Source organism: Plecotus auritus, assembly GCF_963455305.1.
Source record: "Plecotus auritus genome assembly, chromosome: 6".
Taxonomy (NCBI): domain Eukaryota; kingdom Metazoa; phylum Chordata; class Mammalia; order Chiroptera; family Vespertilionidae; genus Plecotus; species Plecotus auritus.
Window position 1 is genome coordinate 152,112,226 of NC_137773.1, and position 26,261 is coordinate 152,138,486.

Consider the following 26,261-nt stretch of genomic DNA (forward strand, 5'->3'; position numbering starts at 1 on the left):
ACCAGAGAAGTTGCTTCATTGAATGTACTGGACCAAGCCTTATTGAGCTAATAAATCAATGACAGTTATTGATATTGCCAGCTAGATCTCTAAAGACCTTTACAAAGTTTTGCCTTTTTCTCTACAAATAAAAACATCCAAATTAACAAATATGAGAACTTGCCCTAGCTGGTTTGGATAGAGGGTCTTGGGTTCGATTCTGGTCAAGGGCACATGCCTGGGTTGTGGGCTTGATCCCCAGTAAGGGGCAAGCAGGAGGCAACCAATTAATGATTCTCATCACTGATGTTTCTATCTCTCTCTCCCTCTCCCGTCCTCTCTGAAATCAATAAAAATATATTAAATAAATAAGTAAATAAGAGAACCATTTCATCTTGAGGCTCCTAAGAGGGTATTAAAAGTAAAATTCTAGCATATGTCACATTTGAAGAACACCAAAGTCCAATGCATTCAAAGAAACTGAAATAAATATTTGTCTCACTGAGGAAATGGACCATATGCTACTGTATTTTTCTATCACTGAGATACCTGGAAGATTTTAGTTCAACCTGTTTTGACACATTTGCACTGTGGGAACTGTTTCCTTATTTGATCCTACTAAGAGTTATTGAGGAGCACCTACTATGTGCCAGGCACTATGCCAGGCTCTGGGTGTGACATGTCAGAATAAACTGGAAACACAAATCAAGTAAATAAAACAATAAAATGCTGTTATAACTTATGACAAAAATATAAAAAAAAAAAACCTGAACCAGTTTAGTTATAAAGGTGGGGCATAGAAGGAGATAATCTGAAAAAGTGACATTTAAGTTGAGGGCCTTTAAAGATGAAAAGAAGTCAACCATGTAACAAGCAAGGAGAAGCATCTCAGGCAGAGGGAATAGCATGCAAAGGATTGAGTTAGGAAAGAGCGTGGTGTGGTTAAGGATCTGGAAAGAGCCCAGTGTACCTGGAGCAGAGAGGGTGCGGGATCCATGCATGAGATGTGGTTAAAGAGAGAGGCAGAGGCCAGGAAAATTCGATTCTGATAGCTCAGAAGAAAAGGAGTTTGGGATTTTCTTCTAAATGTTATCTTCACCCAGCCAATGGGGCCCAGAGGTTGAGCGTCAACCCATAAACCAGGAAGTCATGGTTCATTTCTTGGTCTGTGCACATGCCCGGGTTTTGGGCTTGATCCCCGGTGGGGGACATCTGGGAGATGGCTGATTGATTATTCTTTCCCATCATTGATGTTTCTATCTCTTTCCCTCACCTTTCCTCTCTCTGAAATCAATAAAAATATATTTTAAAAAATAAAAAATAGGACTGGTGATCTTCTGATTTCAGAGTCAGGTTTGCTTCTTTACTCTTTTCCTTGCATTATTCTTCTTTTTCTTAAAAGAAGGAGATTTAGAGGCCTCTTAACCAGTACAACATTTCTCTCTTCCAAACCCTTATGTGGTTGCCCTTTCTCAACTGGAACTTTCCCAAAGGTGAGAAATTACCATATCAGTTATCTGTATCTGAGAAACAAATTATACCAAAACTGGCTGACAAAAAAAAACACACACAAAACAATCATTATTTACTAATGAGTCTCTGGATTGGCAATTTAGGCTGAGTTCAATTGGAATAGCTCCTCTCTGCTATACATGATGCCAACTGAATTCACTTACGCATTTGGCCTCAGCAGCTGGAATTTTTCCACATTTTAATTTACCAAGACACCAACCTAAGCTTTTCATGTGGTGGGGAAAACTTCTCAACACCAAGCCCCAATGTACAGGCACTTTTTAGTCCTCTACTGCTATCACTTTTGCTAATGTCCCATTGGTCAAACAAGTCACCTGACTAAGCTCAGCATCATTGTGGGAAGAAACTACACAAATGCATGTACACTGAAAGGAATGGATCGCTGTGGACCAAAGCTGTATCACTCTACCCTACTCACAACTGCCTTAGAGATCACTTCATTTTCAGGCACTTGTCAGAGAGTGAAAATTGTCTCCTGCGTGGAAATCCAAGGATCCAGCTCCCATACGATTGTGGGCAGGATCATTCAATGACCCTTGGGTGTTTGACTTGCAATTCACTTTGTCCCATGAGATCTGTTCCCCTAGGTATCCCCTTAGCTACCTCCTCAGTCCCCAGACATTCCTGCAGCTCTGATCCTGTCCTTCAAAGATCTCTCTTTGGAGATCTAGTGTGCCACTGTTGTGACATGTATTAATCTATTATTTTAGTTCTCAGTGAAGTTCTCTGTAAATTCATCATTATCCCCACTAATTTCCTGTAGCCGGTTTTCAACATTCCTCAGTTTTTCTACCTTTTAAGTCATTTCCCAGGCACTAAGACTCAGCACTTGGGTTATTCAACTGTGTGTGTTCAGATCTCTTCTTTACTCAGATGCTTGATTGGACCCAATTAATAGCAAGCATTTATAAGTATCAGGCACTGTCCTAAATACTATATTACATAGATTAATTATTCAGTTCGCACAATGAGCCTATCAAATAGATACAATTATAAACTACATTTTACAGTGGAGCTATCCAAGGCATAGAGGAATCAAGTACAGTTGACCCTTGAACAACAAGGTTTGAACTGTACGAGTCCACTTACATGTGAATCTTTTCTGTACTGTTTTCAATCCCTGGTTGGGAGTCCATGGATGTGGAGGGCTGGCTGTATGCATTGATTTACACCATTTTATAAAGGGAACCTGAGCATCCATGAATTTTGTTATTGCGGGGAATCCTGGAACCAATCCCTGTGGATTCCAAGAGCAGTTAAGTTTTGGGGGAGTCCAAAGTTATACACCGATTTTCTAACAACCTTTGCATTGTTTAAGGGTCAACTGTAATTTGCCAAAGGTCACACAGCTGGAAAGTGGAGGAGCTGGGATGCAAACAGGCAGTCTGATATTAGAGTCTTACACTCAACCACTCTTCTTATGTTTCCCCTAGATGCTAGGGTTATCACTTGGAAACCATTTGTCAGGCCTCAGTTTCATCTGCAGCAGCACCTGGGGGCTTGACCTCATCAAATGATCCACTTCTCCCTGAGCAGGCAACCATGCTGTGACTCTTCTTGTTGCAGGTGCAGTGGGAGTGCATCAACCCCAAGTACAAAGCCAAGAAGAAGAATTATAAGAACTCAGGCATTGTGATTTTGAATCAATGCAAGGTATGTATATAGCTTGTCTTTCAGAAGTATAAAGCTAAGGTGTCTGGAAAGAAGAGTTCAGGTTGTGTAGTCAGAGAGAGAGAGTGTCAAGGAGATGTGATCTTTTTTAAAGTAAAAATCAGAAAATCGATGTATTAATGGACATACAATGAGAAATGTATGCATAGGTGGTCTTGGAGCTATGAAAGTCCAATGCCACCATTCCCTCTACAAGGATAGTCCTGTCCCCAACGTTTGGAGAGTCTTGGTCACAAGTCAAGGCTCTTCTCTGCCCAGGGCAGCACCAGAGGGAGCTCCCCAAAGGGGGCAACCAACCTTTCCAAAGTACCTACCATGTGTTGTCTACCACAGTGTTCAGTGGTTTATTAGTAGATGTGGTACCTCATTCTTGCTGAAAGAGTTCCAGGAAAACAAGACAATGGGAAAAGGTGGAAGGACCTAGAAGTTCCTCCCAGAGGGTCTCTAACTTCACAGAAAATTCTATGTGCTAATAAGTAAACCCCTTAAGTTGCAGCTAAGAATAATTCTGCCACTGGTTGAGTACTTACTATACAACAGTAACTAATAAATCCTATTTACTCTTATCATAATATTGAGATTTCCACTTTCAAATGAGATCATTCACAAGTCATTGTTTTAATCATGTATTTTATTTTTTCATTTTATGATGCTTTGACATCTAGGGACCTTGTAGACCCTGGGAGGGACTGCCCCTCCTAGAGTTAGCTAATTCCTAGAGACAGAGGCTGATTAAAATCACGCCTAAACCGTAAGGGAGGGGAGCAAGGGATGGCTATTTTCATCCTTCACAGGCTTATCTGAATTCAGCATTGCTTTCTCTCTCTTTCTTTTTTCTTTTCTCTCTCTCCTTCTTAATGAAACCGAGTCAAATGACTCATCATTTCCCACAGATACCTCTCCCTTCTCTTTCCTCTAGTTTAGCAGCCTAACCTCAAGGTTTATGCCTCAGGTCTGTACGGACACAGATCATGCTATTATTACTAAGAGGGTTTCCTTCCTCCTATGCAGATCCACAAGATGCATTCCTTCTTGGACTACATCATGGGTGGCTGCCAAATCCAGTTTACAGTAAGTTGTGTCCTTGTTCCTTCTTATTCAGGGAGCTGGGTTTGGGGCATGAGGAGACAGAAGTGTATTAAAGCACTAAGTCAGCTTTGTTCAAGTCTCATTGCTGAAATATGGTGTGGTCACATGTTTTAAAAATAAGTTCATACTTCTGTTTTCCCCAGTGACTATGGTTTTCAGTATCGTGTCAGGAAATTCATGTTGCTCCACCACAGGTGGTTTGGGGAACCATCCTAATGCTTCCCATTCTTTCAGTAACTACATGAGGCATTAGATAGTAGGCACAGTGCCAGACCCCATCTCCTAGTGAGAAGGATGGGAAGGACGTAAACCAGGCTAGTGAGTCCCAGTGAACGAGGGTGGGCATCTTTGTTGCATTCACGTGGCCAGAACACAAACACCAATGTCATGTCCAATGGTTAGTGCCAGGAGTAAGCCATCCAAATGGTTCATCTGGCAATAAAAGGGTGAATTCCAAAAGATTGGAGAACCAGGCCTTAAAGGTGACAAATACAGTGAGTATATAGATTCAATGGGTGGATTGAGGTTCATCTCTTACATGCATTCTATACGCCCATGGGATTTACACACTCCATAATATGCATTTTGGTGGGTGGGCTGCGTGTTTTTAAAGTTCCCAGGTAGGCCAAATTTGTGAGTCCATCTGCTCTGGAAAAACGTGTTCCTAGGTTTGGGCAGATGTGCCCTCCAGAAAGAGATTCCCCAGATGGCGAGAGATAGCTTTGCTAAAACCTATAGGAAAGCAACATGGATGTAAACAAGACAAGTACAATCTGTGCCGTGTTTGTTCCTCATATTACAGAAGTGTACTCATGAAGAATAACCCTGTTTAACTCCCTAAACTGTCTCTATCATGTGAGGAAGGCAAGAAAAATGGGTTTAATTTTTTTTGTCCAGGTTTGAGCCCAAGATAGTAGATAGGACCAGTGTATTCCAGTGACCATGGATAGTGGTCCTCAAAGCACTAAAAGGGAAAGTCCCAGAGGGATGATAAAGGGGTCTTTTGATAGGTCAGTCTCTCCCTAGCTTAAGACTTGTCCTCTGCTGTAAACTCAGGTGGGTCTACTTATGTCCTGCCTAAACTTGGGGTATTGTTCATTTACCACTGAATAGTTACAGCAGTTAATTATAGAATTTGGTCATTTCTTTCAGGTGTAAGTTTCTTTAAAGACACACCCACCCCGCCCTCCTACATTCACACTGGCACATACAGAAGATAGCAAACATGTTGGTTGTGGCACATACATCTAGCTCTAGCTGTCCACTGGGTTCTTTGTCACTCTGAGTGTATACAAATGCAGTAGAAAAGCCGGCAATGTCATAAAGGAGAGCCACTGGAAATAGTGTCCCAAGATCTTAGGCAAAGGAGTGGTTTCAGGAAACTATTTATAGGTTTTCAAGGGAAAGATCTATTGACTCAGGTTTGTTTTAGATTCTATAGATCCCATGCTCTTGAACAACACTTTGTTCAACCTTCAGGACTTTGCTTTGCCCTTAGAGTTGTGCTGCAAAGAATCGGCCCCCATAAAAACCAGAAATTTAACCCCACAGCGTTTCCAAGAAATATCCTAACTTAGAGAGGTCAGTATAGCCTTCCTGACACAGAAGGATTGCCCTCTCAGCTTTGATCTCCCCTCTTATTTTGCTGACCCTCCCCAACTGGGAGGTACCACCTTAATGGGTCTCATCACCACCACCCCCAGTTCCAGCTTCTTGGACCCTCCCATGTCAACTGATGGACCTATTGGGTCTGGAGTGAGTCTGGAGCAAGGAATGGAAAGAGGAGAATGTACAGATAAATGCTGAGAAGGGGACAGGCCATCATCATTGTCTGCCACAAAACCCTTCCCCCTGTAGGTGTTCACGCTGGGGCCTCAGAAGAAGGTTGCTAGGCATTCCGTTTTGAGCTTTCTACTAAAGAGCACATACCAGTCACTTCAATGTCACTTTCTTCCAAAATTAAGTCAGCTTTCTCATTAATTTCTTATTGCTCAAGCAGTACAATCTAATATAAAATACATTTATTATCTGTAATGCAAACTATTAATAAAAATTAGCATGTCTTATTAATTTGGTCTATAAGCATTTATTATCTGTCCAGTAATTTTGTTGAAACCATCTGGCAACATAAAAAGAAAGTGTCGAGGGATGAGAAACAAGAAGGCAAAGGGAGGGAGGTCGGGCGGGGGCGAGGGGGGGAGATGTTTTGTTGCAGTCAGAAAGTCTCATTGGCACAGAAATGAATAAAGCCCAGCAGATGAACCTTCTGTCTCCCTGGAGACCTTCAGGAGCCAGCAGTGAAATAAAGTTCCAGATGTTTCCTCCACTTTTGCCCCTTCTCCCCCTCTCCCCTGTGCCTCAGGAGGTCTTCCGCTTTGGATGCACTAGCCAAGCTCTCCTGCTCATGGGTTTTGGTTGGCTCTGACCAATGGGAAGAACCAATCAGAGATCAAAGAATGACAGGGGAGAGAAGTTGGGGCACCCAGCTCTCTGTCTGCCAGGCTGTGGTTTGGCAGTGACCATGTCCTCTACTCAAGGTCACAGTTTCTGTCCGGTGCCCTGTCCTGCAGGTAGTACTCTTACTAAGTTCTAGTAACGGCTTCTCCCTACCCTTTCTAGTTAGTCTCCCTTAACCTCTTTGAATTGTCTTTTCATTAAACTCTCCCTTTTGAGTGGGCCATTTGTTTCCCAGCAAGACTCTCACCAACGCACATTACAAACAGGGGGAAGGGGAAAGCCTTTGCACCTTCCACAGATGCCTGGTGTTTCTGGTTCAACCCTCACCTTTCCTTTGGGTGCCCAGCTGAGGTATATTAGGGGCTCAAAATACTTTTGTTGAATAATAATGGATTGAACCCAAACTCATCAAGAAGAGATAAGGCTTAAGGAAAAGAAGAAATCAGATGAATAAATATGATACTAGGTTTTTGCTTTAAAAAGCGCCCCTATGAACTTACATGTTTATGCATCAGTATTCTAATAATATTGCAATCTTACTATGAATGAGCAGGCTATATTTAAGGGAGTGTTGGGGAAGTGGTTTGAAGTCAGAACCTGAAGGGCTTTGAGGTAATTTGCTGGAAAAGAAATATTCAAGAGACTCTTGAGATGGACATTGAAGCAATCAGCTACATGCTTGAGGGAAATAAATCTGGGAGTTTTTGGTGAAAGGCACTGATAGCGTTGAAGGGGCTTTGAAAGATGGAGCAAGAACTTCAGCCCATTGCAACAGTCCTGGGGACAGGTAATGAGAAGCTAAATTAGAGGGCCAGCAATACTAAGAGAAAAGCAACAGAGAATGAAGAGTCCAGTCTTCTGTGCCTGACTGAACAAGCATGGCGGTCCTACTCATGGAAATAGGGAACTCCAGAGGAACTGCTGGGCAAGATGATGAATCTGTCTGTGGACAGGTTGGAAGTACTTTAATTTTTAGCTGCTGTGCCATGTGCCAGATATATTGAACTCAGTATGTAGATATAGCACTTTATAAATATGACCTAGGTTTTAGGAGAGAGGTGGAAGCTGCACATATATGGGTCTGGATGAGATGGCCAAAAAGAAGACTACAGAAAGCAAAGAGGCTCATGACCGAAAATTATAGAAGACCTGCATTTGGTAGCCAGGGAAAGAAGGGCGAGCAGTAAGAAAAGAGATGCCAGAGGAAACGGCCCAGGAGGAAGCACTAACTCAAATGATCAGGAGAAAGGGGTTACAAAATCAAAGATGCTAGTCCCATAACCTAAAGAGAAATCTGTGAAGAATGAAAACGAGCAACTGGCTTGTGTGATGAGTAGGTACCTATCATCTTTGAAAGAGCAATTTCAGCAGAATGAGACAGGGGAGACCCAGGAGCTAGGGTGTACTTAGAAGGGAAGGAAGTAAACACTGCAGGATACACCCTTTCATTGAACACAGATGTCAGTAAAGGGAAGGCAAGAGTAGGGAAAGGAGGATGTCACCTTGAGGATTAAAAGAGGGGAAGTTTTAGGCTAGAATCTGACCGTAGCAGAGGACAAGGCCCAGTGGAGAAAAGGAGACACATGATGCTAAAAAACAGCCCTAGTCAACAATTCTTATTCTTTTTTGGTCACCTGGGCCACTTAGGAATCTGATACAAGATCTATATCATCTCACTGGAAAATGCACACACTCGGTTTTGCACACTATTTTGGTAGGTCAAGGGCGCCCTTGAGGACAATCCTTGTTCCTCCTGTGAATCCTTGAGTCATAAGAACTCGAGGGCAACTGTCTCCTCACAATCGTAGAGGAGGTGGGCGCAGGTGAAACAGAGGCTACAGGGAGAGAGATTGAGTTCAATATGTTTGGCACATGGCACAGCAGCTAAAAATAAAACTAGATACTAGAATTTCGCACACAAAATACAAAATTATAGACAGCTCGGAAGAGACAGACACCAGAAGGTATTTGGAAAGAAAATGGTAAAAGAATTAAATGTTTCCTTTGAAAGTTATTGCTTTTCTAGATGCAGGAAAATGTTCATTGTAAAGCAGATTTTCACAGAAACAAGTTGTAAGCAACCTATATGTCCAACAGGAAGATAATGGCTATGTAAATCAAGGTACCTCCTTTAAGTGGACCATGGCAAGGCCATTTTAAATGAAAATTATAATGATTGGGAATAACATGGGAACATGTTTATGACATTGGGCTAAGTGAAAAAAAAAGAATATAAAGCAGAGCCACCCTATGATTACATGTGTAAAATGTGTAAAACATTTGTCTCTGTATAGACAATAACTAGGAAGGAAAAAGGAAATATGACTTACTAGGCTAGTGGAATCTTTGGGTGACAAGCATTAACCTCAGGAGTGCCCTTGACCTCCCAGAATTGTGTGCAGAATAGGGTGTCTGCATTTTTCAGTGAGAGCATATAGATTTTGCATCAGATTTTCAAGTGGTTCATGTGACCCACCCCCTAACAATTTGTTTTTTCTTATTATTCTCAAATGGCCATTTTCATTATTTGTATTTTTTAGAAATTAAAGATGGCATTGCTTTCTTTTTATCTCTGATTTTATAGTCTGAATTTTAATAATATAGTGTGATATAATATTATAAGCTAAGTGTGGCTTCTCTTTGATTAACCTTGAACCCTAAAAAAAGATCACCTGTTAAAGGTTCTCTTGGGAAATCTTTTCTAACCGTGACACAATTAGGGCATCCTCTGTCCTAGTTTAAGTTTTAAATCTTTATTTTATATCCCAGATGAAACACTGACAGGCTCTGGTGTAGACCTCTGAGAAATAAGAATGAGCCCTGGGTTGAAGAGGGATGGGAATGCTGGGCAATTTCCAGGAAATAACCTCAGGGGTCTTTTCCACCTCGTCTAGGTTCCCATTTCTTTGCCTGCTATGGAGTTTGGAGGAAATAGAAAAGCACAAGAATTTAACCTATCATTTAAGAAATGGTTCAAACTAAACAGTATAAGTCCAAATTGTGTACGAGTAAAATTTGAAAAAAGCTACCCCAGCAGGTGTCATTGCAAAGGTTGACTTGTGTGGTTGACTACAGAGAGATTAGGCAACTGCTGAGGTTGCTTCACCACAGTTTCCCTTAGAAAACATCCAGGGGGTGGGGGGGGGTCCCAAATGGCCCATTTTTTACAGACAGGGAGGGGATCTGAGGAATAGGCTCATTACATTAAGAAATTTTTTAAAATCCAAAGACAAAGTGTCATCATTCCCATCTGGAAAGCAGCTCCAAGTGCTGGGGGCTTAGTGCCACGGAGGGAGCATTTTGCATTCTACTCTACCAGGTTTGCCAAGCTGCTCTGCAGCTCTGCTTACTGATGCGAGAGAGGGAGAAGGAGCGGGGGGTGGGGGGGGGCCTTCCTGGGCAGAAGGGGAGAGCCATGGGCGGGTGCCTGTTCTCGGGCTGCCCACTGAGAAGATTAGAGAGCATACCAGCAACCATAGACTTTTGTCAATAAATGTTTCCCATCAGAAAATGACAATGTGGCCCTAACCCAGTGGTCGGCAAACCACGGCTCGCGAGCCACATGCAGCTCTTTGACCCCTAGAGTGTGGCTCTTCACAAAATACCACGGCCTGGGTGAGTCTATTTTGAAGAAGTGGCGTTAGAAAAAGTTTAAGTTTAAAAAATTTGGCTCTCAAAAGAAATTTTAATCCATGTACTGTTGATATTTGGCTCTGTTTGCCAACCACTGCCCTAACCGGTTTGGCTCAGTGGATAGAGCGTCGGCCTGTGGACTGAAAGGTCCCAGGTTCAATTCCGGTCAAGGGCATGTACCTTGGTTGCGGGCACATACCTAGTAGGGGGTGTGCAGGAGGCAGCTGATCGATGTTTCTAACTCTCTATCCCTCTCCCTTCCTCTCTGTAAAAAAAAAATCAATAAAATATATATTTTTTAAAAAAAAGAAAGAAAATGACAATGTGGTGCTCTGCAAGTTCACTCCATTCAGGGCACCGGGCGTCAGTAGCCGCCTCCACAAACTGGCATTCTTTAGTCATTTGCTTGCTTTGATTTCTCAACGCCATCCCATCTTTTATGGTCTCCCCGTTGCTTTTTAAAATAAACCTCGCCATTCACTCTGTTCTCTTTTCACTAATGCTGACTCTGAGGAGCACAGAGAATTCTTGGTAGAAAGCCACCTCCTGGAGATAGATACCTTATCTCCCACTCCACCAGGAGGCTTTAGAAATCATCACTTGCAGGAAAAAAAATCTTTAGCTGCCAAGTACTTACGAGTGTCCATTGCTGTGTAGTCAAATGATAAAATATTGTTGTTCGGAGCAATGGGAACTACAGAATGGGGTAGGTGGTAAGGATCACTAGTTTACTTCTTTATCCATCAGGTAGTGTGTACGTTTATACCCATTCTCCAAAGCGTTATCGGAATCTCCCGAGCTGGAGGAGCCTCTGTGGTTGTCAGACACGGGGGCCATCCCCAGGGGAAAGAAAAGTGGAAACCCCAGAGGCCTGCCTGCAGTAAAGGAGTAAAATTCCCATCAGATATGTTGTATGTCTGGACAGCACCACCAAGTACAGACAGCCCAGTACCAACCTTCTAACACCGATCTTCAGTTGTTCCACTATCCTCGAGATGTCAACGTCTCCATCCCCGAGGAAATCTGGCTGCTCCCTTTCCCTACCTGGCATCCAATTCCACATTCAATCAGTCACCAAATTCTATTCACTTTACATCCTGGCATTCTTCAGTCATTTGCTTGCTTTATTTCAACGGCATTCCATCTTTAACAGTCTCCCTGTTGCTTTTTAAAATAAACCTCACCTTTCACTCTGTCCTCTTTTCACTAATGCTAACGCTACAGAGCACAGAGAATTCTTGGTAGAAGGCCACCTCTTCAATCACAGTCCCTTTCTCACTATCATTTATGCCTCGCCCTGGTTTGTTACCCATAAGGGCATGATTCCAAGCATGAGATAGAGAGTTGATAGAAATGAAATGACGTAGCAGGGCCAGACAAGGGTGAGGCAAGAGAGGCACTGAGGATGCAACATTTAAGGATGCACTCACTCTCAAAGTCATGCACATGTAGGCTCAGCTGAGAATAAGTGCCTTCCTGACTTATATCTTAGTCACCCCTCTTGCTTGACCCTAGTTCCAGCCCCATATGTGTGTGTGCATGCGTATGCGTATGCGTATGCGTGTGTGTGTGTGTGTTTCATATATTATTGCCAAAATCTATGTATGTTCATCTAGACATTCTCCCAATACCACAGCGTACTCATTCAGGTGATGTTCCTGGGCTCAGATCCTGCCACTTGTTGCCCACATGTTTGGATGGTCTTGCCCATACCTGGGGAGAAAAGAGGAACAATTACATCTCTTTCATTGTCATTTTTTTATGGAGGTTTCCCACTCTGGTCTTTATATCATCTGATTTTATTCTCTGGTTTTATATCAAGACACCAGCATGTCTCTGCCATCACAGAGTACCCTTGACACTCAGTCAGGTGGTCAGCACATGGGGCAGTGGTCAAGTGCAGCATGGAGAAGCACAGGTAGAGGAGTGTGGGGATCTGTGATGGAGGGCATCCTCACAATAAGGAGTGAGGGGGCCCATAGATACTTGTTATTCATAAAGTCTCCACACCTGCAATGATTTGCGTTTTAGGTAAATTGGAGCAGAATCAAGGTTTTCTCCATAACAAAATTCTCACATTCTTCACAATCCTCCAGAGTTATAAAATGTTTTCTTTAGTGGGAGAGCAAGAGATGGCTTTTCACCTGGCCTTCCCAGCACTGTGTACACACCTGCAAGATGCTATTATGGCTTACGAGTGTCTCATCAGGACAAAAAGCTGAGAATGGTGGCCCTGTGTGTTTGAGCTTAGTAAACCCAGGAGACCTCCAGGCATGTGATTTTTTCAAACACTGTCTCTCAAGCACTTCTTAAATGTGCCTCTTGGAGTCTTCCAGGAATTATCTGCCTATATTTGGACCTCCTTCTGGTTGGGTTTCTGTGGGTGGGTTTTGGAGTGCTTTCACCTCCTTCTTGTTCACAGAAACATGTAACCCCCCACCCTCACCTCTACCCCCCTCCCCCGCCGCCACACATACACAGCCACAACTAGCCTGCCATCAGTCCTTGATTAAAAGGACAATCACTTTTTTTTCTCTTTTTATTTTCCCCCAAGTGGATTGGCTTTCACCTTCTGGTTGAAATCTATCTCAGAAGATACTGGATTTTACTGGTCCTTTTAGGTCACCTCCAGTCATCCTCAGTAACATATTTGACCACTGTTTTTGCAAGTGCTTACGCACACGCGTGCACACACACACACTCACACACTCTTCAATTGCCCCTTTACCACTGCTTGGAATACAAAGAGATGCTCATTCAAGGCCATTCTTTCCCCCTAAATAACTGTAGTTACCTCCTAGCTAGTCTCCCTACCTCCAGGCCAAATCCCCTCCATTCCTGGTAAGAAGAAAACATATCCATGAGACATCTCAGGATGTTGGTTACAGACCTCCATGTCCTCTAGGTGTATACTGGTCTAAAGGAGGAGCAGAGTCTTTGGAGCCATATAGACTTGAGTTCAAACCAGCTCCATCTTCTGTGACCTGTGTGACCTTTTTCACCTTTGGGCATCAGGATCTTCACCAATTAAAAGGAATAACAATCTCTACCTCCCAGAGTCTTTATGAAAATGAAGTAACAGTGCCTGTAGAGCAGTTAGCGTTGTGTCTGACACAGAGCAGGGATTTAACAAAGGTTACCCCCTATTCTTCCTTCTGTTAGCTGTAGTAAGGGCATCGATGGGGGGCATGAAAGGACTGTTGCATTTTTCTTCACATGACCTTTCCTTATGAAACACTGGTAGTACTAGCACCTTATCAGTTGGTTGGCCCCTGCTGAAAACATCTAGGTATTCTGCCAATAGAATTTGAATCCTGCTTAAATTTATATTCAATATAATCCTATGGAGGGGTGAGAGGAAAAGGGGGGTAAAATCAGTGATGAACAAAATAACTTTATAAAAGAAAAAAGAGGTTGTAAGTAAATTACAGTTAGCTTGATCTCTTTCAGTTACTTTGATTCTGTTGCAAGGTAACAATATAAGACATGGGGGACACTTTTTTCCTGTCAACTTTCCTCTTATAAGCTGAATAAATAGAGCAGAGAGCACGTTTTCTCTGTCCTCCCAGAAATAATTTCTTACCTTAATAAATCCAGGGGGACATTCCAGTGATTTTTCTCTAGTGGAATTTTGCCAAATAGACAAATAACATTTCCTGCCCACAAGATCGTAAGAGAAAGCAGAGCCTTCCTGTCGTTAGTAAGCCAGTGAATCAATTCTGCTGAACACTGAAGAAAAAGGGAAGACCTAAATGAGCATTTCTCTCTTCCACTATAACTTTTCAGTTTAATCCCTCCCTCCCTGTCCAGACCCCAATTGTTTAGAGAGGTGTTTGCTGGGTTCACATTTATTAAACAGTGATGATGTTGAAAATCAAAAGGAATGTTCCTTCGCAGTTCCGCACCCTCAAGGATTAAGCATTTTAATTCTTGCTATAAAGTATTGGGTGAGTCCATTTTTATTTAAATGATACTGATGTTGGTGGTCAGAAAAAAATTTAAGAAGTCCAAGGGTATTGACTACTTGGTGGCCAGACAGACTTCCCTTCTCCATTTCCCACTCACAATGCCATGACATTCAGGCATCTTCTCTGTTGTAGGCAGCAGTTCTTCCATGAATGGAAATTAAAGCTGGATGCCTTACACAGAGTTGTGTCTTGTAGAAAATGTATTATAACCACTTCAGCACATCTCTCGGCAATGGGCCATTCATGAAAATACGACAATGGCTTTCTTAGATAAACCACATCTTTAACACAGAATTTGGTTCTAAGGGATTTTAATTATGGCTCAGAGATGGCATTGCCCTGCCAGAGAGCATAGAAGTCCATCCTTAGGGAATTAAGATATTCTGCCCTTGCTGCCTGGTGACAGGGATCAGCCGCAGCTGGTCTTTCTGACCTATATATCAATCTCAAGTTCAGTATTGGAAAGGGAGACAAGAGAACATTGGGGGTTGGGGGACTGAAGACTACAGAAATGGCCTCAATGCTAGTTTTTAAGCTAATTAATTTTTTTCTCTAACTCTCATTGACAAGGTATATAACATGCTACTTTTTTTTTCCCCATCACAGGCCATGTCCCTCTGTAGCTGATCACAATTCCTCTGATGTGCATTCACTTTAAATCTACCCATTCTCCTGTTTCCTCTTCCAGGTAGCTATAGACTTCACTGCCTCCAACGGGGACCCCAGGAACAGCTGTTCCCTGCACTACATCCACCCTTACCAGCCCAACGAGTACCTGAAGGCCTTGGTGGCTGTAGGGGAGATTTGCCAAGACTATGACAGGTACGAGACTTTTGGTCGGTTCAGGCCTTGTCGTCTCTGTGGGTTCTGAGGACCCCTGGCTAATCCTTGGCAGAAGAATGAAAATTAAATCTAGCAACTCATCGCAAAGACTCATGCAGGGACAGAACAAAACCTTGCCCCAAACTTAGAGACACTAAGTCCGTGCCATGTTTACCTTAGTTATTGGAAAAAATATTATTTTTCTCAGATTTCTTTGCAAAACCACTGGATAGCAATGTTGGTTTCCCAACGTTTTAAAATGTGCCTTGCTTCTCAAAGTTCAGTCCATGAACTAGCAGCATCACCTTGGAGCTTAGATGCTCAAACCCCATTCCAGGTCTACTGAATCAGGATCTGCATTTTAGCAAGATAGCCAGGTGATTTGAGAGCACTTTCGATCTTGAAAAGCACCCATTTATTGGACATGATTGCATCCAGTCCTCAAATTAACCCCTATGTGGTAGGTATTACTTAACAGAAAAGGGAAATTGCTCAAGGAGATTGAGTTGCCTGTGCACTGTCCCACAGCCAGAGGCAGGACTTGAACCCAGATTTATCTCATTCCATAGCTTAAGCTCACAATCACTGTATTTCACTGACCTCTAAAGATATTGGTAACTTTAACAGAGGGTATGCGTCTGCCCACATACGCTTATATGTGCCCATCAAGTGTGTGTGTGTGTTGTAGGAAACATTATTTTGAGATCAGATGAATATTATATTTATTTTTACTTGATGGTAAATACTGACCTTTCCCACTAAGATAATTCCCTATAAGAAGTTATTTACATAAATAACATTAAATTGCATTTATTCTGCATTTCCAGTATTTTCAGGTTGAGATGAAGTTGTCCATATGTTTGTTCAAGAAGGTTTTTTGAGGTAGAACCAATGTAAATATAAATATGGGTAAATCCCAGGTGACTCCCTATTGTGATTATAAAACGAACCTAGTTAATAATGAGCAGCAACTAAATGACTGACCTCTTAAGCCAGGAAAATAATGAAAGCAATTCTATCCTCCAATTTCAGAGAAAATTTAGGGGGTAGCATGATTTCTGTTCTATCTAGTCTCATAATTAATGATAAGCATATTTTTAAAAAACTATGAGCGCAGGTACCATAGAAAATGGCACAAGTCAAAAACCAATAGGACAGGTAATGGGACAGGTCCCACCAGTATGCCTCCTGCAGGCGAGTCTCTGGATTCGGCACGATCATCCCCAACTCAGATGGGCGTGAGGGATGTTTGGGAATGAATGGACAGTCCAATAAAATCAAAGAGCTTTAAATAGCCCAGCCGGTGTTGTTCAGTGGCACTCAATTCCCAGTCAGGACACATGCCCAGGTTGCAGGCTCAATCCTCAGTAGGGGGCATGATTCCCTCTCATCATTGATGTTTCTAGTTCTCTCTCTCTCTCTCTCTCCCTTCATGTCTCTGAAATCAATTTTTAAAAAAATAAATAAAAAGAGCTTTAAATATGTGGGCTCTTGCTGACATTTCCCCTCCTAAACATTTAGAACAAAGGGCAATAGCATTTACATGACCTTACTGGAGTGATATTTTTTATATTTAATCTTGAGATAGTGAATGTGAAGATAACTTGAATTTCAGCTCTGATTTCCTTAGGCCCAAATACAGGGAGGATCCCTAAAGAAGTTCATAGCATATGGAGATTTCTACCAAAAAAAGAAAGAAAGAAAGCTGAGAAATTGCATCTCCACTGTCAGGAACTTCCTAAACATACTCAGCACACCAAAACAGTAATTCTCACCCTTCTTTCTGTCTCTCTCTGTCACTTTCTCTCAACATACACAAATAATCTAGGATAAAATCCTATCTAATAAAGAGGGAATATGCTAATTGACCCTCGCACCATCGCAAAGATGGCAGCACCCATAGCCAATAAGGAGAGAAAATGCTAATTGACTGCCACGCCCTCAAAGATTGGGGCACCCACAGCCACAAGATGGCAGCGCCCGGTCCCCTCAGCCCCCCAGCCGCCCAGGGCCGGCCTGAGGTGCAGGCAAGCCTTGGATGGCAGCTGCCAAGCTGATGTCTGAGGCACAGGCAAGCCTTGGATGACGGCTGCCCAGCCCCCCAGGGCCGCCTGAGGCTCAGGCAACCAGGGCTGGCCGAGGCTTGCACTACCGGCAGTGGCAGCAGCAGAGGTGTGATGGGGCGTTCACTTCCTCTGATCGCCGGGTCGCCTCCCACCCTTGAGGTCTCCTGGACTGTGAGAGGGGGCAGGCCGGGCTGAGGGACCCCCCCCTCTCCAGTGCATGAATTTTCATGCACCGGGCCTCTAGTCTATATATATAAAAGCCTAAGCGACCAGAGGACCGGCTGGTAGCTATGATGCACACTGACCACCAGGGGGTAGACGCTCAATGCAGGAGCTGCCCCCTGGTGATCAGTGCACTCCCACAGCGGAAGCACCACTCAGTTGACAGAAGGGAGCCAGACTTTGGGCTTACTGCTGGCAAGTGCAGCTGTGGCCGGGCAAGCCTCTCCCGCAGACACCCCCCCCCCCCCCCGCCTACGTGCCGGAGCTGTGGTGGTGGCAGGTGCACCAGGGCCTGGCCTGGGCTCAGGCTCCTCCCGGCCACCTGCTGCTTCGCACACTACTTTGTGCTGTGCGGGACTGACACGGACAGTGGGCTGGAGCCCAACAAGCTGGCGGGTAAGGCTGGGCTGTGGTGGCACAGAGATCCACTGATCCCCACAGGCCAGGCTGAGGGACCTCCAGTAGATGATTCCGTGCACCGGGCCTCTAGTATGTACATAAAAGATAAGGAGAAAGGGAGAAAATAGCTTCAGGAATCTTAATAACTTTTAAATTCTTGAAATGCTTATAAAAGAAATAAAGTAGGTAAATGCATTTGATACATGTTTCAAACAACAGGTGCTTAATAACAGAGCTGACTCGGACTCAGCAGGGGAGAAGGTTGTATAAAAATGAATTCCAAAGAAGAGGTTGGTGGGTTGTCTAAAAATAAGATGCTGCCAGCCAGCACCCTCACTGTGGCCCCTGGCAGTCTTACTGGGTGATCTGGAACAAGATGCTAAACCTCTCTGTTTCCTTGATCGCCTTGCAGGCCAGATGTGGAGACTAATTGGAGTGACCCGCACATCTTTTAGAGCTGTTATCCCTTTATTATGTGAGCCAGACAGAGTCTGGGGAGCATTTTGCATTCCTTCAAAATAACAGAATCAGAACAAAAATAAGATATGACACCTTAGGGGTTATGTGAAAAATCGTGATTCTCTTTAACACCTTAATAGGATAATACTAAGTTATGGGCCCCAACTGGCCAAGAAAATCGGCTTTCTTCGACTTAGTGGATCATATATATATGCATATGTATGTGTCAGCTCGGCATAAAAATGAATAAACACCTGAGGAAGAAAAGGAGGATTGAAAAGCCTGGGCACTCTTTGCAAAGACTCCCGAGCAGACTGTGGAAAGCAAGCTGCTCCCTTGAAAACTGACAAGTGCCCGCAGTTTCTCCTTTGTGTGGGTGGATAGGCAGTAGACAGGCAGAGTCAGGGAATTTCAAGTCTGGGCTTTGGAATTATTTTTTTCTCACATCAAAGTCAGTGGGGTTGATGCTCAAAAAGAAACACTTGCACAAAAACTGACAGAAGGCACTGTTCCCCCTCCTGCAGCGACACAGGTTTTTAATCCCCAGGAGCCTTAGAAATTCCTCCCAGCCTCTGAAAGCCAAGGGGTTTCTTTCTGTCTTGTACAGTCATTGCTAACAGGTCCTTACGAGGTGATCCGTGAAGTAGAACAGCTCCAAAGATTGTGAAGCCTCTTCTCGGGGTGGCCTTGAGGAACAGCTCCTTCCAGAAATCTGGTCCTCAAACCCAGAAGGCAATCCTGCCAGCCTGTTCTGTGTCTGCTGCCCCTGGAAGACACCACCACTCATTCTCTCCTAGGTGACTTCACAAGCACACACATGCACACAGGCACACACATGCACATGCACACACATGCACGCAGATATACACAGGCACACGTACACATATGCACAGACACACATTCACACATGTGTGTGCACACACGCACATGCATACACACATGCACAGCTCATATATTCCCAGTTGGTTGTAGCACTTGCCCAGTTCCTGTCAACAACATGGTCTCCTCCAACTGCTCAAGGCCAAGATTATATCCACCCCTTGGCCCCATTGAGATGTACCTTTGATCCCTGCAATATCCTCTATTAAGAAGGCTGGTCTATCTGCCATCAAGAGAGTATAGACACCGAATGCATTGCTTGGAAGTACAGACTGCCATTTTATAGATGTGTCCGCCCCAGAATAAGACAAGGACATCAGAAATCGAGGCAGCAAGCTTCGTCCACGATGTGCTGGGTGCAGTACGAGGAGGCAAGGTTAGAACTAAAAGCCAATCTGAGTGGTTTTTGAGTGTGGAGGACAGGCATACAAATCAGAAGGCAGATTAACACCATAGTGATACCTTTCCATCCTACCAACACCAGTCAGTGCTTCTCACCATGGCCGCATGCTGGGAAGTTTTAAAATATGCTGATGCCTTCGCTCCACCCCCGAGACTCTGATTGAGTTAGGCAGGTGTGCATCCTGGGGAATCAGGAGTTTTCATTCTAATGGGTATCCAGAGTTGAGACCCAGAGTTCGGTCTGGAGAGATGGGTCCACTGAAATGGCTAAGAGCCTGTGCAGGACCTTCTAGGTGCAGGCACCTCAGGTGGGGCCATAAAGACAGACAGAAATTAGTAGAAGACCAGTTTTCCCCCAAGTGGTTCACAATCTCATGGGAGAGAAAGGCATGTAAATAAACCCTAGCCCCGCGTGGCCAGAGCAGCTCTGTCCCTTTAAGAATGGAGACTGCATGAGGAGGGCGGGTTTAGCTCTTTCTTCTGTGGGAAGGTGGGCAAGGAGGGCCTCCTAGGGGATGGCGAATTCTGCTAATTCTGTCCTTCGTTGCTTTTAGAAAGTGGATGAACTTACTCTTGTTATTCTGAGTCATTAGACCAGACTAAGCTTCCTGGGAAGGGTAGTCAACAGAAGTAACAGAAAGAGCACTGGGTCCTGGTGACAGGTGGACCTGGGCTCAGACCCCAGCTCTGCTGCCTCTGTTCTCCTTAGGTTGACATTCCCCACGCTTTGGTTTTCTTGATTGCAAATTAAAGATTTATTTAACTTCCCTTGCAGAGCAGTTGTAAGGATTAGATATTAAGTCATTAGCTAGCACAGAGATGTGAAGTTCTGTATAGGGAATATAGTTAATAATATTGAAATAATTATTTATGGTGCTAGGTGAGTACTTGAATTATCATGGGGACTGTAAGTTATACAATTGTCTAACCACTATGCTGTACACCTGAAACTAATATAAAATAATGTCAAATGTCAACTCTAATTAGAAAACAAGATTTTAAAAAATAAATTCATTTAGCAAAAAGAATAAATAAATCAAGTAGCTAGCACAGGTTCTGCGTGTTGTAAATAATAAATAATAGAGGCTATTATCTTTAATACTCAGTTTATTTTTTAAAAAATAAACCATACACAACAGGGAAAAGAACTAGTGTGTCAAATATAAAGGTAGTTTTGGACCAATGACCTTTAAAAAATTGGCTTGTATACCCCTAAAAAAAGAATTTTATAAAAATACATAACCTTCACACATTTTTACATTGAAATCTAATGTTTCCCATCATGAGTTTAAATAGTGATAAAGAATGAAAATTCTAGTATAGTATAAATATGGACATTTAAAATAAAATTCTTATATAACTTTGTGATTGCGTCCAGGAGAATCTAAATGCCATAGCTATTTGATACCCACCATCATCCATTTTAAAAATGCATGAACAAGCTTTCCATTCCCTTCCCCCACAGGATTCAACACAATGTACCCCAAATTTTGTTTTGAAATTCTTTTCTTGATCACTATATCATACATTTCTATCATAAATATATGAATATAAATTTTAAAATTTCCTGTAATGAAAATATTCAAAATATTTTAAAAACATCCTCTAGTTGAGTTTTTACTATAATCATTATTAATGCACAATTCATCAAAAGAACATAAATGTATTACAAATTTTAATATCTAAGTATTGCCTATAAAAACTCTGAAACAGATTGGGGTTTTTTTTCATTAGTTTACTAATCTGTAGATGAATATCAACTATTACTAGAATGGGAAAATCTAGCGTCAATTTTAATCCAAATTTTGTTTTATCAATGTGAATGCTAAGGAAACTTGTTCTTAAAAATAAGTATGTGGTAATGGAAAGAGTTTTACTAGAAGTACTATTCAATTCTAAGTTATATATCAAAAATCACCCTAACCAGTTTGGCTCAGTGGATAGAGTGTCGGCCTGCAGACTGAATGGTCCCAGGTTCTATTCCGGTCAAGGGCATGTACCTTGGTTGTGGGCACATCCTAGGTAGGGAGTGTACAGGAGGCAGCTGATTGATGTCTCATTGATGTTTCTAACTCTCTATCCCTCTCCCTTCCTCTCTGTAAAAAAAAATCAATAAAATGCATATTTTTTTTAAATCATATAATGGTCTATTATCAAAATACATTTTTAACCACCTACCATCTGACATCAGCACCTCTTACAATTTTTTTAAAGCAAAACCTGGCAACTACCTGACTTGCAAAAGGATTTGTTTCCTAGTGAATCGTTTTCATTTAGAATTGTTCCTGTAGAGTTTTTACATTCAGAATGGGTGAAGGAGAAGGGTAATTGTGAAAGGGAAGGTGGGAGTGGAGAATAGGTCTTTCCATCACAGGTTTTCCCAGAAGATAATTTCAGCAAAGAATACATAGGGAAGTTGAGAAACTGAACACTGATTTCCTTAAAAGAAAAAAAAAAAAAAAAACTCATATCCACAGTAGGACTTTGCATTTCCGCCTTTCCATGTACCCCAGTTTTAAGACCACTGTTTCAGTAAATGTCTAGGTGTTCTGAAATGCCATTTTGCCCTGAGTTCATCTCCATTTTCTCGTGCATGCAATAATTTCTCCTTATTTTTATTAACCTCTCCCTTTGTCTCAAAGCCTTCCTAACAGGGAGGGTGAAAATGGTGGTTGAGAATGAATCTTGCATCTGGAGACCATGGCCATTCCCTAGGAAGTTCAGGACTGCAGGCTCATTAGCATTGAAGACCATAGGCTCTTTCAGTGCATTTTGTACTATTTTATTACAATAGGAAGAAATATTGCCTTTACCAATGTGGTGATATGCCCCTGAATTTTCTGTATCATCAGGTTTCACCAACCATTTTCCCAATAGTTGCTAAATGGCCCCCTTCACTCAGTACTGAGTGAATCCAATCTCGAGTTCTTTTTCTTTAAGATTTTAAAAATTGATTTTTAGAGAGAGAGGAACCTGGAATCAAACCATCAACCCCCTGATGCACAGGGCAGCACCCAACCAACTGAGCCACACCAGCCAGAGCTTGAGTTCTTTGACGCGCTGGCCTGCTGATGCACACTTGTGTGCGCAACTTGCCTTCTCTTGCCTCTTACATAAGACTCCTCTATGCCTAGTTTTTACTTTTAATCTGGAAGAGCAATGTTCAGATCCATTGTGCGTAGACTTGAAATTTTTCCTTTAGTGTCGTGATCGGCAAACTGCGGCTCGCGAGCCACATGCGGCTCTTTGGCCCCTTGAGTGTGGCTCCTCCACAAAATACCACGGCCTGGGCGAGTCTATTTTGAAGAAGTGGCGTTAGAAGAAGTTTAAGTTTAAAAAATTTGGCTCTCGCCGAAACTGGTTTGGCTCAGTGGATAGAGCGTCAGCCTGCGGACTGAAGGGTCCCGGGTTCGATTCCGGTCAAGGGCATGTACCTTGGTTGCGGGCACATCCCCAGTGGGAGGTGTGCAGGAGGCAGCTGATCAATGTTTCTCTTTCATCGATGTTTCTAGCTCTCTATCCCTCTCCCTTCCTCTCTGTAAAATATCAATAAAATATATATAAAAAAAATTTGGCTCTCAAAAGAAATTTCAGTCATTGTACTGTTGATATTTGGCTCTGTTGACTAATGAGCTTGCCAACCACTGCTTTAGTGTGTTTATTAGCTAGAGTCTTTGTGATAGCTAACTTCAGAGAATTGTCCTCCTGACTCATTAATTATTTCTCTTGTAGGCCAGGCATTTTTTTCTACTTCTCTACTCTTCAAACTCTGTTACATAACAATACATCATGCTCAGCAAACTTCACATCCCCATGGGTGGCTTAGAAGGTATAAAGGAATATCATTAAGGCTAGAACACTGGTTTGGTGATTAGAAATGGAAGAAGCCCTGGCCAGTTTGGTTTGGTGGATAGAGTGTCAGCCCATGGACTGAAAAGTGCTTGCAGGTTCAATTCCAGTCAAGGGCATGTACCTCGGTTGCAGGCTTAATCCCCAGCCCTGTCCGCATATTCGGGAAGCAACCAATCAATGTGTCTCTCTCACATCTCACATCGCTGTCTATCTCTCTCTCTCTCTCTCTCTTTCTCTCTCCTCCCCTTCTACTCTCTCTAAAAATCAATGCAAAAATATCCTCAGGTGAGGATTAACAAAAACAGAAGAAAAAGAAATGGATGGTATATTGGGTCACACCCCTCCTAAATTCATTAAAGAAGAAAATAAAGGGTGTGGTGCCCCCTAGGTTTCTCTGTTTTGACTCTGAACCATCTCTGAGTTTGAAGAACCAGGATCCATCCTCCATCCGGGAAAGATTTCTTCCAGACTTAACCTAGAAAATACCTCTGAAATTCCCAGACAGATTCCTTCCCACACCTTCTTGCCCTTGTTGTGGTTAAAGACGAATTGCTGAAGCAAAGTATTTCCAAGGACCAGAAGTATTTTTTTTTTCTCAAAGCTGTGGCTAATCCTTTATAAGCTGTTGTGAATTTTTATTTATCAGCATTAATACCTTTTCTAAATACACACTAGATGCAATGTCCCACAAAGCTCATATCTACACAACAGTGAGGAAACAGAGGAGTTGGTGATTTTCCAGAGAATTTAGACTTTGATTTCAAAGAATTCTGGCTTCCTTGCATCCCCAGATTTGATCAAATTGGCTGTGTTTTGGTAAAGTTTTATCAAAGCCATTATTGGCTACTAATTATCTTTAAATCAGATCGGGGATGGGTGAGAATCTGACTTCTCAATCAGCCTCAGGGGCTAGGAGGGTCCCTTTTGCTTACAAAGATGCTCAGGGACAGTGAGAACTACCCTGGATTTTCTTTTCTTTTCAACTACAAGGAACTGAGACAAGAAGGAATTGTTCTAAGAAGAAATCTGTTGTGTTTTTAATGGGAGAGGAAGTGAGAGGTAAATGGCATGAGGACAGGCCCTCTGACAAGAGCCATAAGCCAGAGCCCCCATTGCAACTATCCTCTGACAGCACAAAATTTGCTTAAGGACAGTCTTATTTGTTGTCTGGTGGGGAAAGAGAGGCTTGTTGCTGGAAGTGACAGAAGGAAATCATATTTAATGCTATCTATAACCATTACATTATAATGGTGTAATAGAAAAAGTATGGTCTTTCGAATCACACAGTCCTCCCTGGGAAAGCACCTTAGGGTTTCCGAGACTTTCTTAGTCTTTCTGAGACTCAGTTTATTCATCTGTAAAATGGGAATATTAAGTAGGTGAAACTTCAAGGGTTGCTTGAGAATTAAATAAGTACATGCATTGCCTAGCATAGTTAAGAGTTAAGATATCACATACACGAATGAATAAATTGGGAGAAATTTCAAGTTGTATAAGAGAAACCAAGCCAAAAGACATATATGTGACTCTCATAGGTTTTCACAAAGATTTTTTTCTTTTTCATATGGCCACATCTTAATAATTCAATTCATGCACTATCTCATCGTTAAATATTTATTGAGCACACAATCTATGACAAGCATTATCCTGAAGGTAGGGGCAAGGGGCAATCTGAGGGAGGGAGGCAGTAGAAATATAAAGATATGAATACAAAAAACAGCATTCCTTTGAATTCAGGAGACAAGAAAAGACATGTAAACAATTTATTGCTGCTTGTATGAGATAAAGAAGTGGATACAATGAGTTCCGTCGATGCAACCAAGTTCTGTCAAGCTTTCTATTGCTTTTTAATAGCCCTGTGGATTCAGGCTTGTCTGAATTTGAACCCTGGCTCTAACTAGCAGCATGATCTTGGATTTCACTTCCCAGGGCATTTCCCCACTGGAATAATAATCTCTCCCTAAAAGGACTTTAAAAGATAGCATATATCTAGCAATCAACCATAGGAGTTACCTGGTTCATGATCTTTTCAAAGGAAACAGAATACTGGGGGAGGGGGAGAAAGGGGGAGGAAATCCTGAGGCCATTTTATTCCTTGGTATCAAATCTAGCAAAAAGTAAGGAAGAAGTTGCAGACTAATGACTGGAATGAACTCTGAGGATTATTTCTTATTTTAATTATCCAAGCTATTGCCTATCGCCACAGTTAATCAAGAAGCATGAGTCAGCACCTGGCATACCCGAACGAGGTAATGCAGGTTCATGTTTTTCTTCCTCATTAGATGATAAATAAAGCAACTTCTTTCCTTTATTTCAGTGACAAAATGTTCCCAGCCTTTGGATTTGGTGCCAGGATACCCCCAGAGTACACGGTGAGTGAGTAGAGATGCTTTGCTGTCGCCAAAGAATAATTTGAGTTTCCTTCCCAGGAGTCTGTGTTCTTTGTTTGCCCTTGATATAATTATGTAACTAGGGCCCAAAGACTCAGAAATGGTCTTCAGAACCCACGAGATTAGGTCCTCAGACCCTGTCTTTTGATAAAACCCAATCTCCTGGTATTCTGATTGTTCTTCTTAGAGGTCCAAATAAAAGCATTTATTGCTTAGCTTCTTACAGATATGGTCAGAGATGGATAAAACACTCAGGATGTTGATCTTCGGTGACTCAAAACCTATCTATTCTGCTATCCTCTAGAGAAAGATCCTATTGATAAAACTAACTGAGGAAGTCCATGACAATGAAGTCCACAGCCCCCCTCATCCTAGCTCTCTGAGCACCAGTCTTGTGTGAGACACACAGGGAAGTCCTAAGATAGAACCACTCTGGCTTA

At 42.4% G+C, this 26,261-nt stretch overlaps 1 protein-coding gene across 6 annotated transcripts in view; it reads left to right on the forward strand.

Annotated features, from left to right (window-relative positions):
- The window catches only part of CPNE4 (copine 4), a 390,994-nt gene that overhangs the window by 347,072 nt on the left and 17,661 nt on the right, over window positions 1-26,261 (forward strand). For all 6 annotated transcript variants that reach the window (XM_080674014.1, XM_080674010.1, XM_080674012.1 and 3 more), the window contains 4 exons: window positions 3,079-3,165; window positions 4,195-4,254; window positions 15,019-15,152; window positions 25,749-25,803. In XM_080674014.1, coding sequence (XP_080530140.1) covers window positions 3,079-3,165; window positions 4,195-4,254; window positions 15,019-15,152; window positions 25,749-25,803 — 336 coding nt within the window. The remainder of the gene's footprint in view (window positions 1-3,078; window positions 3,166-4,194; window positions 4,255-15,018; window positions 15,153-25,748; window positions 25,804-26,261) is intronic.